The sequence below is a fragment of the Zootermopsis nevadensis genome, unplaced genomic scaffold (genome assembly GCF_977971745.1).
Source record: "Zootermopsis nevadensis isolate Lab colony 2312 unplaced genomic scaffold, Znev_1.0 Znev_ptg000010l, whole genome shotgun sequence".
NCBI lineage: Eukaryota > Metazoa > Arthropoda > Insecta > Blattodea > Termopsidae > Zootermopsis > Zootermopsis nevadensis.
Window position 1 is genome coordinate 18,787,953 of NW_028259142.1, and position 13,557 is coordinate 18,801,509.

General features: G+C 40.7%; 2 protein-coding genes across 6 annotated transcripts in view; one reads left to right on the forward strand and one right to left on the reverse strand.

Annotated features, from left to right (window-relative positions):
* Klp54D (Kinesin-like protein at 54D) overlaps positions 1–13,557 on the forward strand; it is a 112,148-nt gene that overhangs the window by 65,986 nt on the left and 32,605 nt on the right. The window contains exons 1-2 of one of the 5 annotated variants that reach the window (XM_087346701.1): positions 8,156–8,293; positions 11,208–11,480. In XM_087346701.1, coding sequence (XP_087202827.1) covers positions 11,221–11,480 — 260 coding nt within the window. In that variant the 5' untranslated portion in view covers positions 8,156–8,293; positions 11,208–11,220. Of the gene's footprint in view, positions 1–8,155; positions 8,294–9,510; positions 9,585–11,207; positions 11,481–13,557 lie in introns of those variants that run through there. The other 4 variants (XM_087346699.1, XM_087346703.1, XM_087346702.1 and 1 more) reach the window with 4 other exon arrangements.
* LOC110827452 (uncharacterized) lies at positions 2,951–6,051 on the reverse strand. The gene is made up of 2 exons (XM_022059147.2): positions 5,837–6,051; positions 2,951–3,722 (listed from the first exon to the last, which is right to left on the reverse strand). The coding sequence occupies exons 1-2, from the start codon at positions 5,967–5,969 to the stop codon at positions 3,121–3,123; spliced, it is 735 nt and encodes a 244-aa protein (XP_021914839.1). The 5' UTR covers positions 5,970–6,051; the 3' UTR covers positions 2,951–3,120.

Sequence of the window (13,557 nt, forward strand, 5' to 3'; positions counted from 1 at the left end):
ATGTAGTACGAGCTTCTACCGCTAGGGGGTGCGGCCTACATTCATAGTGAATCAGTGTGCCAGCCGGCATCATCGAATTAGCATTTGTTTCTTAGTTACGGGCGTTTTGGTAGTGCATTACACCGACCCTCCTGCGATTTCGGAATGGCGGATTTTCATGAACAAATCAAATTTTGCCAAAGACTCGCCAAAACGGGTACGGAAACCTATGAAATGCTAAAGCAAGCATGGGTAAGTAAAGTAAAGTAAAGTTTGTCCCACTATACGCCATGTAGGCGTTTGGGGTGAGTGGAGGTATAGCTCCTCTCTTCCTTGACCTCGGCAATAGATGGGGGTGAGTGGTCAGCGACACGCCCCGGCCGGCTTTACCCCCGGGAAAGGACCCCGGTACCCATTGTAGAGAGGCTGGGTGGGCCCCAGAGCCGGTCTGGACGCAGAGGCTAGAGGAAAAATCCTCTGCCCCCGTCGGGGATCGAACCCCGGCCGTCCAGCCCGTAGGTCCGCAATGGGTCGTGCACAAACTTTTGTGTGGCCGAACCTCTGTCGATGATGACGAGCGTTCTGGACGACCATCTTCGAGCACAACGCCCGAAAATGTTACAATGATTCGGCAGGCCATTCACGAAGATCAACGTCGTACCATCAACGACTTGTGCGACATTGTTGGGATAGGCTATGGGACCTGTCAGCTGATTCTAAAGGAAGAACTCCACATGCGACGCATCCTGTCTGAGGACCAGAAGCAGAATCGACTTCTCGTTTGTCAGGAGCTCAAAGATCTTGCAAGAACCGACCCCAACTTCCTTTCTAAGCTCCGTGTGACTTCTTACTCTTCCCAAAGATGAAAATTCAGCTAAAGGGAAGGAGATTTGAGACGATAGAAGAGATTCAGGCAGAATCGCAGATGGTGCTTGACAGGCTGACAAAGAAAGATTTCCAGGGATGCTTCCAGGCTTGGCAGTGGCGCTGGGATCGTTGTGTTCACTCCCAGGGGAACTACTTCGAGGGTGATGGATGAATTTAATACCTGAGATAAGTGTACGGGTTTTTTTATAGGCGCAGTCTGGAAACTTTCCGATCGCACCTCGTATAACTTGAATTATACACCAACAACTTTGAGGGTACAAAGTTGAAGAGAAATTATATCTGGGGGTACGCGAACAAAAAAGGTTGAATACCACTACTCTAGACCAGGACTCAGGAGTGTTTCTAATCACACAAAGAATTTTTTTTCCAATATTGTCCTTAATTTTTGAATGTCCGTCATATTTAATCAGGCAATGATTTGGTCATCTAGTGAGCTGTAGATAGCTCGTTCTCCTATGTCAGATACCCGGTGTTGCCCATCTAACAAGCTGCAATTCAAACACGTTGTGCATTCCAAGGGACAAGCAGGGTTTGTTGACTTATGATCGACAGGTGAATGTATTTCTTAGAAACACTATCGAGGTACATCTATCGCATATCTTAGTTTTAGCATTTTGAAGTACGCCGACATCCACCAGCCAGACGTGATTACTCGGTTCAGTGTTGTTCAGGGCGCAGTTTCTGGACAGCAGGGGTGTGCAATGTAATACGAATGATCTGTGGCCGACAACCTGGTGAATCTGTACCTAATTTGTGCATATAATACAGGCCCAAGACATTACTAGAAGAAATGATGACATCAACTTTCTTTCAGACTTTTCAGTGTGTTTAAAATTTAATAATTGTGCAGTTTAATGTTTTATATATATATATATATTGCGTTATTCCCACTAGAACGGGTTAAGACTGCGTTACATTTAATAGATGAATTCATAAAGTTTGGCGCCGTCACATTATTTTTGTAATTTTTAACACACGAAAAATGTTTAACAAAAAAAATCATATTGCAAATGACTCTCTTCTGGGTTGTTGATCGGTGTAGTTTGGTATCATCGCCCTGTTGATGGCGGCAGCAAATACCTCCGAAACGTCACTGAACTTTTACTACCAGCTATACAGGGCAACAACCCAGAAGACAAGCATCTTCCAGTTTTAAGTAATCTGACGCCTTAAAAAGAGAGTTTCGTTCATAGACTTTATTGAGTTTTGTTCGGCGATTCGTAAATTCAGATAATAGATAGTGTCTCTTGTTTTTCGTTATCCATTGAATGCGTGTTCCGTGCAGAGAGAGAACCCCGTCTGAACGGGTGTTAAGTCAGTTCAGGACCGATCTTCAGGTAGGATATCCAAGCTGTACCGCGGCCAGTTTCTGACGTGATTACAAATAATTGTAAAGTCATATTCGAATTTGACTAGGTCGAAATTCTTGTCCATGTATTTCTTGACTATTCAGAGGTGCAGATATTACACTGCATTGAGTCATAAAAATTGTACCGAAGGATAAATATCGCATTAGAACCTCTTTACAATGTACACTACTTTAGTAAAAATGCTTTAAATGTGGTAAATATTTAACGAAATACAAGAATTATGAGGAGGCTCAAGGAGACTTCTTGGGATGCTTATGAGAATTTCTTGGCGTACGGATGCTTGTGAAATGGAGAACTTACGTATTGTCTCTGCACATGGGAGTATAAAAAATAAATATATTTTTTAATCACGGGATAGCTGAGTCAGTATAGTGACTAGCTACGGGCTGGACGACCGGGGTTCGATCCCCGAAGGGGGCAGAGGATTTTTCCTCTAGCCTCTGCGTCCAGACCGGCTCTGGGGCCCACCCAGCCTCTTCTACAATGGGTACCGGGGTCCTTTCCCGGGGGTAAAGCCGGCCGGGGCGTGATGCTGACCACTCACCCCCATCTAGTGCCGAGGTCAAGGAAGAGAGGAGCTATACCTCCACTCCCCCCAAGCGCCTACATGGCGCATAGTGGGACAAACTTTACTTTACTTTAATCACAGTAACAGAAATAATAGGAAATTAGTATTTGTTGAAATCTGCTTAAGCAGATTAATGTTCAAAGCGCGAAAGAAAGTTTTATTTTATTTTTCATGAAAATACATACAATATATATATAAGTGACGAAACCAAATTAGTACTAGCCACAGCTGCTCATTTGAGCAATGGAATGTGTTGGCATTATCGTTATGAATTGTGCCATTTTGTTTATCCGGAAAGTTCGCCTGTTGCTTAATTTAAAGTTCCTGCTTATATACAAAATTATAAATTAATTCTTGAATTTTCATACGAAGAAGCATTTTTCTCGCGGGTGGAAGTCCCTTTATGTGTGGAAGCACACTTTCAAAGAAACTGGCGTCTTCATCTTTCGCTGAATTGTGTTCGTCTTCTTTTGCCCTGAGATTCCGTCTCTCCGTCTCCATAGAAGGGCTGTCAGTATCTTCCTGATGTGGACGTTTGGTGCCATGTTTTGTCGTACAACATTCGGTGTTTGAAGTTTGCTGTTCGTCTGAATACAGTGAATCAAAAGACTCAACTTTAATATCTAAGATATCAATAGACGTACCATCCAGTTCACTGAACTGTGAATTATCCATGTCTTCGTCTCTTGTTTCTGTCTGATCATCTCTTAGAATTCTGTTTTGCTTAGACGGTAGATCCCCACTACTCGGACGGGAAGTGAACTGGTCTTTCAAAAAATACAGACGTTTGAAGTGAGGCCAGGTTGAATACTCGGAAGAAGCAAGACTAACATCGCCAGACATTTCCTTCGACACTTTCTTAAGCTCTTTCCTGAAACCATCTCGAAGTGATTTCCACCTGACTCTTACAGCGTCACCTGGAAAACAAATTGTACTTTAATATTTCATGAAATATATCCATCTGTACAAATACAACAAACATTTGTTATGCTGCGATGTCGCAGGACAGTTTATCCGCCCGCGTTGCCCTGATGGTGCAAGCAGGACGCACCTCTGAAACGTCGGTAAACTACAATCCTGGGGTCTCAGGTTCGATTCCCGGCGGTGCCCGAATTTATAACTTGTGTTGGGCAAGGCCGTGGTCTAGGCAACACGGATTTTTCCTCCGTGGCATCCCAACAATTACTCCATTCACACACAGAAGAAGGCAATGGCAAACCACTTCTGGATCATCTGCCAAGAACGTATATGAACAGGTCCCAGTCCGCGAAAAGGATGGAAGGATCCTGTTCATATGGACCTGTCGTCAGACAGAACACTAAATAATAATAAGATGAGGTGTTCTAGCGGTTAGAACGCTGGCCTTGTAATCCTGGGGTCTCGGGTTCGATTCCCGGCGGTGCCCGAATTTATAACTTGTGTTGGGCAAGGCCGTGGTCTAGGCAACACGGAGTTTTCCTCCGGGGGCTTCCCCGGTTTCTCCGTGGCATCCCAACAATTACACAGAAGAAGGCAATGGCAAACCACTTCTGGATCATCTGCCAAGAACGTATATGAACAGGTCCCAGTCCGAGATAAGGATGGAAGGATCCTGTTCATATGGACCTGTCGTCAGACAGAACACTAAATAAATAATAATAATAATAATAATAATAATAATAAAATCCCGATTAATTTCCGGAAGTATAATCATAATATAACAATTTTTGTAATTTATATTTGTTCGTCTTTGACAATTATTTTGAAGACGAAGTCTCACTCCTGCTTATTGTCACTGGACGTATCTTCTCTCTCCCCCTCTCTCTCTCTCGTGTGTGAAACAGGCCGGTAAATGATGTGAACATCGTTCTTATCATTTATTTTTCGATTTATACTTTAGAACATATTCAGTAACGTATTTTTGGACCATTCTGTGACTAATTTAACAATTTTAATTATTTGTGGAACAGGCATTTTGTCGCATTTTCCCCCGTATGAATTACGGTTAAGGTAATTCCCCCAGAACACATGTTTTAGACATTCTGTGGCTGTTTTAATTCATACAATAAGCTTTCCTTTTATGGAAAACTGAGGCATCCCTGAAATTTCTATTTTACCGTTTTGAAGTTCTGCGGCTACTTTTAGAGTCCACGTGCTTCTGTTCTATGTATCAGGAGAGCCAAAATTAACATTTTGTACAACCTTTACTAACTTTCTCTCAAGCTTTCGATTTACGAGATAAAATTCTTTCAGATATTTTGTTGTAGTGTGTAAGAACTTGTCTGTTATTTTGCCTTAAATTGGTTCCTAACCTTGCTTGGTCCCATGTTGTCTCAGTACGTGTTGTACAATACAGATAGTTGTCAAATACGAATATAATCGTTACTAGCAAGCCTAAACGTGTTTATTTCCCTTTGGTATGTGGTATTAAAATCGAAAAAAATGTCATAATCACAAACATGGGACATATGCAACTAAAATGTGTGCACCAGAGATTATTAAACAATTAGTGACATGCCCGTCTTCCAGAGATTACGAAATTGTAACATAGCTCCGCCTCCCCTATTTCTGGGGTACAATCGTCGACCCCAAAACTGCATGTCTCCCTTTCCACCACTTAATTGTATGTAACATCGGTAAACAAAAACAAAATACAAATTATCTAATCGTTGAAGGTAAACAAAATACGAAGTAATCGACGTTTGTGGTGTATAAATTAGAAATTTTCCCATTTGCTCTGATATATATATAAATTAACAAATGATAATTAGAATACGCGGATTGGAAAAAAAAAATTAAGACGTGCGGGCAACGGTTCGCCGACCACAGGTTAAGAAACACTGGGCTGAACACGCCGTTGAATACAAACGCTTTTTTCCTTCATTATCTTCTTTTCTGACGTGATTTTTGGAAGATGACAAATGCAGAATAATGTCAACAAATATATCCGGGTTTCGAACCCATGCCTCCTTCTAAAATGTTAGTTTCCTGGTCGCCATCTTCAGAGCTCAACGCTGTACGTATTGCAACTGGGAAAGTGATTTATACTTACTCGTGGAACACATTTCATGAGCCACTTCTCCCCACAGTTTATCAAGTACATATCGATTATGGTGTCTTGTGTCTCCCTGGTCCCACAATGCGGTTCGCGTGTGCACTAAACTGATTAATTTATTAACAGCCATGATGTGTACGATCAGAGAGGCAAAGCACCGTCGAGTGGAGCTGAGAGAACTGACTACACATTTCGCTAGACTCGCTGCTCCACAGAGTCGACTATCGCTAGTCGGCGCTCCACAGTGCGCTTTCCGACATGTTTACAGTAGACGACCATACACGGGGATATTTTCTTCGTGATTAGAAAATCCCCATAGCGAAGCGTTTGTTCATGTTTGAGTTATTGAGAAGTTGGCAGTAGATGGCTGTCTTCACGGTCGTTACGACGTGTAGTCTAGTAGGAATCTATCAGAATTTCATTATTTATTTGTTTTCTAATTTCCTCCATTCATGCTACATGTCTCCAATCCCATCTTCCTTGACATGATTGCCCCAATAATGTTTAGTGAAGTGTGCAAATGATAAGGCTTGTTATTTTGTATCCCTGTTTCTGTTTTATCGTTTATTTATTTCTTAGGTCCATGTATTCTTCGATCGATGTTTAATTCTGTACAAAACATCGCGTATCTTTATATTTTATCTTTAATGCAAATGCGATGTTTGAAATACGTGCAAATGTATTGTCTCTATCCACATGTTTTACGAAACGTTTCGGCACACGACACATTTTGGGTTCAATAAATTTGAAAAGCGGTGTGTGGATTTTACGACTTTAGGATCGTCAGTCAGTTTAAGGTTTCTAAAATGCCAGTGTCACGCCACTGGTGTTAAAAAGATAAATTTCGTTTGACGTTACATGTTACGAGTTCAACATAACCTTGTGGGTTAGGGACGTCAACCCGCTCGACGAAGAGCGTGCGTGTATGATCGGCTAGCGTTTTCACAAGTACGTAGAAGTTTCCACAACTGTTCCATGGTGGCGGTGCTGGTTTACTTCTGTATACCAGAGACATCAAGCGTGCAATAGAGAAACTATGTATAGCTAGTTCGATGGGTCATGACCTTGCGTGCTATGCAATTGAAATGAGTACTGCAGAACTCAAGGCCATAACTCACGTCCCTTCCAACTAATTGCAGTGGTTTTCTTGAAGTAAATGCATTTCCTCCGTTTCGGATTTCTGACCTTTCAAAAATCTCCTACTTTTAGGGCATAAGAGTGCCAAGTTTTGGGCAGATTGGTTTATCCCTACTCGAGGTATGAACTAAAGAAACAAGAGAAGAATTCGTCCTCGTTTTTTAACGACTCCTGTGCACAGATAGGATGGGAGAATGAATAAATGAAGCACCAAGAGTTTTCTCCGGGATGTTGCAACGAACAGGATTCTTCTTAGCTGAAGATGAAAATCGACCCAGTCTCTGGATCACAGGATGACTGGTCTGCACAACAATAACAGAAACTCAGCGCAGAAGAATGATTAATGATGTCACGAAACCTTCTCGTGCGAGAGGAACAACAAGGGTGTGCCCTAGAGCCTTTCTGCCTCTGTTGGGAGTCGAAACCCGACCGTCCAGCACGTAGCCCCTCACAATACTGACTGAGCTACCCGGCTCGCCAGTTTATTGACAATACAAGCGTATTATTACAGATTAAACCTGTTTTCGTAAAGCTCACAGCACAAAATTACGAACATTTCGTTTAAAACATAGAAAGTGTGTTCAAATAGAAAGTTCAGATTTAAATAGAAGCTGAGTCTTATGCACCATCTTATTTTACGACGATCCATTTAAAAGTATGAAGTTCAGTTTAAGTTTTATACAAAATAAGGGTTAAATGAGCCGATACTAATCAAAATTAAATTCACTCATAGCTCAGTCAGTATAGTGACTAGCTACGGGCTGGACGACCGGGGTTCGATCCCCGACGGGGGCAGAGGATTTTTCCTCTAGCCTCTGCGTCCAGACCGGCTCTGGGGCCCACCCAGCCTCCTCTACAATGGCTACCGGGGTCCTTTCCCGGGGGTAAAGCCGGCCGGGGCGTGATGCTGACCACTCACACCCCATCTAGTGCCGAGGTCAAGGAAGAGAGGAGCTACACCTCCACTCCCCCCACACGCCTACATGGCGTATAGTGGGACAAACTTTACTTTACTTTACTTAAGGGTTAATAGTGGCCTCTCCCCTGACAGTTATATGCAATTTTTTCCAACATGTGTAACTGTCTAGTTATAATATATGTATCTGAGAAACGGAAAGAGTGTTTCGATTATTTTCCATGTGACGTCAGTGTGGCAGTCACGTGTCAAAGTGGGGAAGTCGGCAGCCCCGATAGATTGTTTCGATCGGTAATTGCGCGTTGCCTACCAACCAGGAGCTACAAGTAGACTTTCAAATGTTTCGGTGTGGGGCGGGCAGTTAAGTTGAAGGATCTCCATGTCACGTACGCGTTGTGTTGGTAAGTTTTGGTTCTAAACGTATGAGAAATATTTATTCTGGAAGTGCCTCGATACGCGATACGTGATAATTTAGTGCAGAGTATAATATATTTTATTATGTAGTATTGAAATTAGTTTACATTAAGTTGTATTGTTTGTTCACTGAGAAATATTTGTTCCAAAATTACCGTCTTGTTTGCTGTACTGATAAGCTGTAGTGTTTAATTAATACGGACTGATGAAAATTATTCCTACGTAATTGTTTACGAAGTGCACGAAAGAGCTACGTGTAGACTTGTAGAATGTATAGTAGAATGTAGTCTATTCTATATGTTTTGCTTGTCAGTGAATTTTATAGATTTGTGTGTTTTTTACGTTTTTTTTTGTTCTTGTATGTAGTTTAAAATCTAAAAGAAGTTCATTCTTTTAATTAAGGCACATACGTAACTTTATCATCTCATAGACAAATTATATTAAACTTATATCTTGACTAAGGTTCTTCCTTTTTATTATTTTCTTTCGTTTATTTCTATCCTTCTTTCATTCTCTTTTGTTGTTTAATAGTTACTTTCTTTGTCTCATTTATTCGTAGTATATTTTAATGAATTTATCGACTCTCTGTCAACTGCATAGGTTATATTACATCGATTATTATAGGTGATAAGTTTAAAGCATTGGTACGAAAATCTCGATTCTTCGGTCTTCCCGTCTTTTACATAAAACCTGAATATATTAATAATAATAATAATTAACATTTAAAATATTTAAAATAATTAATATTACAATAATTAACATTTAAAATATTTTAAATGTTAATTATTGTAATATTTTAATATTTAATAAGAATTTATTGTGATTAGACGGACAAGATTTAAATATTATATATTTATTATATCACAATATGACGCAACTTTAACATCTCATAAAACCTGAAGCTTTAAACTTACAACACAATTTGAGCTGTTGATTACAACTGCTAGGGTGCGATATTCCTGGCTAAGCGGCACATTATCGTACCCTCGATTTTATGTTGTGTTGCATTTCTGATATAGAACTTGTCTGGTCTCGGTGTACAGTTCAATTTATTCCAGTAGATTAAGCCTAGTTCCGCTAAAGCGACGTTTTTATCGTCGTTTGTATTATTTTATTATTTGAATTAAGGTCATTCTGTTACTGACCTTTTCACTTGTCATCTGTAATTTTTGTATTGAAGTAGAGTAATTAGTTGCAGGCAGAAGGAAATGGGGTTACATGCGGTGCCCGTATATGTAACGGGTCCTGTATGATACCAAACCCTCGCACTGTTCAACGGTAAATATATGTGCGTGTTTACGCAGATTTCTTTTCCTAATGCATACGGCTAATGCGGGTGGTCTGGCAGTCAATTGTTTTACTTACGAAGCTAAATAGGTTTAAATCGTCTCTTATTATTTTGTTCCAAATGTAGTCAATTGTCGATTAGACCATGATATTAATCTCCTTGCTGCTTCATCAGTGTTTAATAATATTAGAAATGGTGTGATGATGGTAATGTAGGTATGCATGTTATCTGGTAGTGATAACTTCGAAATTACTATGTTCTGGGATAAAAGACACAAGAGGATTTTGATAAGGACACCTATTGATGACCGGCCACTTGGACGACTGCTGAGTAAGTTTAATCCAGGTAAATGTTCGGAAATGCCACGACAACTTCCACCAGTTCATCGTTTTCAGTTTGCTTTCACTTGTTCGAAACAACTTCTTATGTGAAGATTTCTGTCTTCTGGGTTGTTGCGCTGTGTAGTCTGGTCGATGTTAACCAACGTTTCAGAGGTCATACTGCCTCCGTCATCAGGGCGATGAGTATGAAGATTTCCGTCTTCTGGGTTGTTGCGCTGTGTAGTCTGGTTGATGTTAACCAACGTTTCAGAGGTAATACTGCCTCCTTCATCAGGGCGATGAGTATGAAGATTTCTGTCTTCTGGGTTGTTGCGCTGTGTAGTCTGGTCGATGTTAACCAACGTTTCAGAGGTCATACTGCCTCCGTCATCAGGGCGATGAGTACGAAGATTTCCGTCTTCTGGGTTGTTGCGCTGTGTAGTCTGGTAGGTGTTAACCAACGTTTCAGAGGTCATACTGCCTCCGTCATCAGGGCGATCGGTAATCATCGGTACACATCGACCAGACTACACAGCGCAACAACCCAGAAGACTGAAATCTTCGTACTCATCGCCCTGATGACGGAGGCAGTATGACCTCTGAAACGTTGGTTAACATCGACCAGACTACACAGCGCAACAACCCAGAAGACAGAAATCTTCATACTCATCGCCCTGATGAAGGAGGCAGTATTACCTCTGAAACGTTGGTTAACATCAACCAGACTACACAGCGCAACAACCCAGAAGACAGAAATCTTCGAACTCTCGGCCGTGAAAACCTCAAAACTTACAACTTCTTATATAACTTGTGAATTATAGAAAGCGTCGTTAGGTAACGAGAAAAACAAAACATATGCATTTCCAAAATTATACAAAATAGCATTTGAAGTAAATATTTTATACTACATATACTACTACTACTACTACTATGGCGTAACAGCCCAAAATCGAGCCCTAGCCTCCTCGAGGCTTCTCAACATATATAATTTTTTTACAGATGTAGGGGTGTTGGCCCTACGATCCAACCCCCAACCTGGAGGACCAGGGTATTTCTCTTAGTCTGGTCCCTACCCTTGACCTGTCCGGCTTGGGAGACCCTACCGGTAGCAAAGCTACCGCCGGCATAGCTCTCGGGATTATCGTTATACTACATATATTGTACATGATTTGGAGGGTTTATCGTAAATAAACCGAGAATCGATCATGTCGATCTACGGCCTTATAATAATTCGCTAACATTTAGTTTATAGATCCCGGTCAGTGCCTTCTTCAGGATTGTCTATATTTGCAGATCATGCTGCTCAATGCCCAGTGATATCGGCATGATGGTCATGAGGCCCGGGTCATTGTCCAAGAGCCCGGAGTCTATTGGCTTAAACAGTTCATCCGAAACGACCAACTTCAACAGAGGGAATTCTAGATCACGCGGCTCCAGTCCGGCCGAGAAAGGATACAAAAAGACGTCCCTGGTTAGGAATGGGGCAGGCGCCAGGCGAACACGGGGGAGCAGCCCCGGCGAGAAGTTCACAGGGACCACAACGCTTCCACAGTCCAGGGACAGTGAGTGAGTATCCTCGATTTTAAAAATATCTTACAATTTTAGTCGTATGTACCTCCTTGCCGTGGTACATTTCAGTGGTAACATCTAATATCCATTGTTTAAAGATAAAAAATAGTAAATTAATTAGTGACAGATACTGGAACGTAGTTCTGCCACTGATCTCCTGAAACACCAAATAAATCCAGTCCTTAAATCTTTAACTTTTGAGATACTTCATATATAGCGTAGAAGTATGTCGACGTTTCACAAGTCCTTGCGGTCTCATCGCTCTGATAATGGAGGCAGCAAGGACCTGTGAAACATCGGTAAACTTCTACCAGACTACACGACGCAACAACTCAGAAGACAGAAATCTTCCACTTTTTAAAGATTCTGAACTTTTTCCACACTCAAAATTCTAAAATCTGTGTCTCTGAGTACACAAAGGTTCAGTTCTTACTTAATTTAGACCGAGAAACACAAGAACTAGTCGTGGGACTTCCACACTCAGAGCGCAAAAGCGTCCTTTGATTTGGTGAACTTCCCTATGTAAAATAATCATCAAACGAGCCTGTCTTTGGCGTGTCAGGGATGTACGCCAGGTCTGCAAATGATGTAACAGGCCTGCAAGGAAAATAAAAAGCCGCTTCGGCGAAGTACAAACCGAAATTTAAATCCGTGTCATTTTAAATTATTCCAGTGTTACTACGTCCTACACATAGGAGAATTGGATGGTCGAAACATGTAGCACGCATAGAAAAAGTGAGAAATACACGCAAATTTTAAATTGAGAAACAGAAAGAGACCGCTTGAGAAAACTAGACGTAAATGGGAGGATTTAACTTAAGTACGACCGGATTCGTCTCGCTTACAATAGAAATGAATTGAGAGCTTAAACAAGTTATTAATATTAATAATAATAATTTTGACTTGCCTGTGTTTTAATTTTTGTGCTAAATATTAATCGTTTTAAATCTGTAGCATACATTAATATGAACATTGCATTTCCTACAGTCAATAATATATTTATGTCGGCCGAGAGAATATGTAAGATAGGACAAACATTAGCGCCATTTAGTATAAATTCTTGTGTTAAAATAAATTTTCGAAATATAATCTTGGCTGGAGATATGCCAAAAATCGTCTGCGGTTTGTCAAAATTAGCTGCTATGTGTTGCGAAACCAAAGCCTCTGTAAATTCTTGTATGCGTTAATCAGTGTGATTCAGTTTTATGTAGTGATCGTGTGATGTTATTCTTTTAGGAGTAATTCAAGAATTTATGACGATAAAATATTCTGTTTGTTCCGCGTTTGGTGGACATTTCGTTTACATAATTTTTTATTCTGCTAGTCTTGCGCTACACACACTGGCGCTTATGGTGTTCAGTACACGGAATCGTTTCTGTATATGCAAAAATATCACTTTGCCTTATTCCTTATTGCCATTTGTCTCTCCGTGTTTGCATTATTTTTCTCAGTTACATACTCGTACAACCTCAAGAAAAAGTTCGCGTAAGTCTGAAACTATTGAGTAGCTATTAATTATATATTTAACATTCTTTGAACATATAGGATTACGAAATGCCACGGTGGTCTAGCGGTTAGAACGCTGGCCTTGTAATCCTGGGGTCTCGGGTTTGATTCCCCGAGGTGCCCGAATTTATAACTTGTGTTGGGCAAGGCCGTGGTCTAGCCAACACGGAGTTTTCCTCCGTGGCATCCCAACAATTACTCCATTCACACACAGAAGAAGGCAATGGCAAACCACTTCTGGATCATCTGCCAAGAACGTATATGAACAGGTCCCAGTCCGAGAAAAGGATGGAAGGATCCTGTTCATATGGACCTGTCGTCAGACAGAACACTAAATAAATAAAATAATAATAGGATTACAGAAAGTCCTGAAACAATTAACAGAATTTTTCATGTTTCTCTGAAGTATCAAATACGTACTGTAATTTCTTTATGTAGATCGTAACATGCAAAGTTTAAATATGCCACGATGACTAACTTCCAAATCTTTACCATTTACCATTTATGATTATTTTGATACAGTTGAAATAACGTCGCCAAATGATAAATGAATGTATTCATGTGTGGG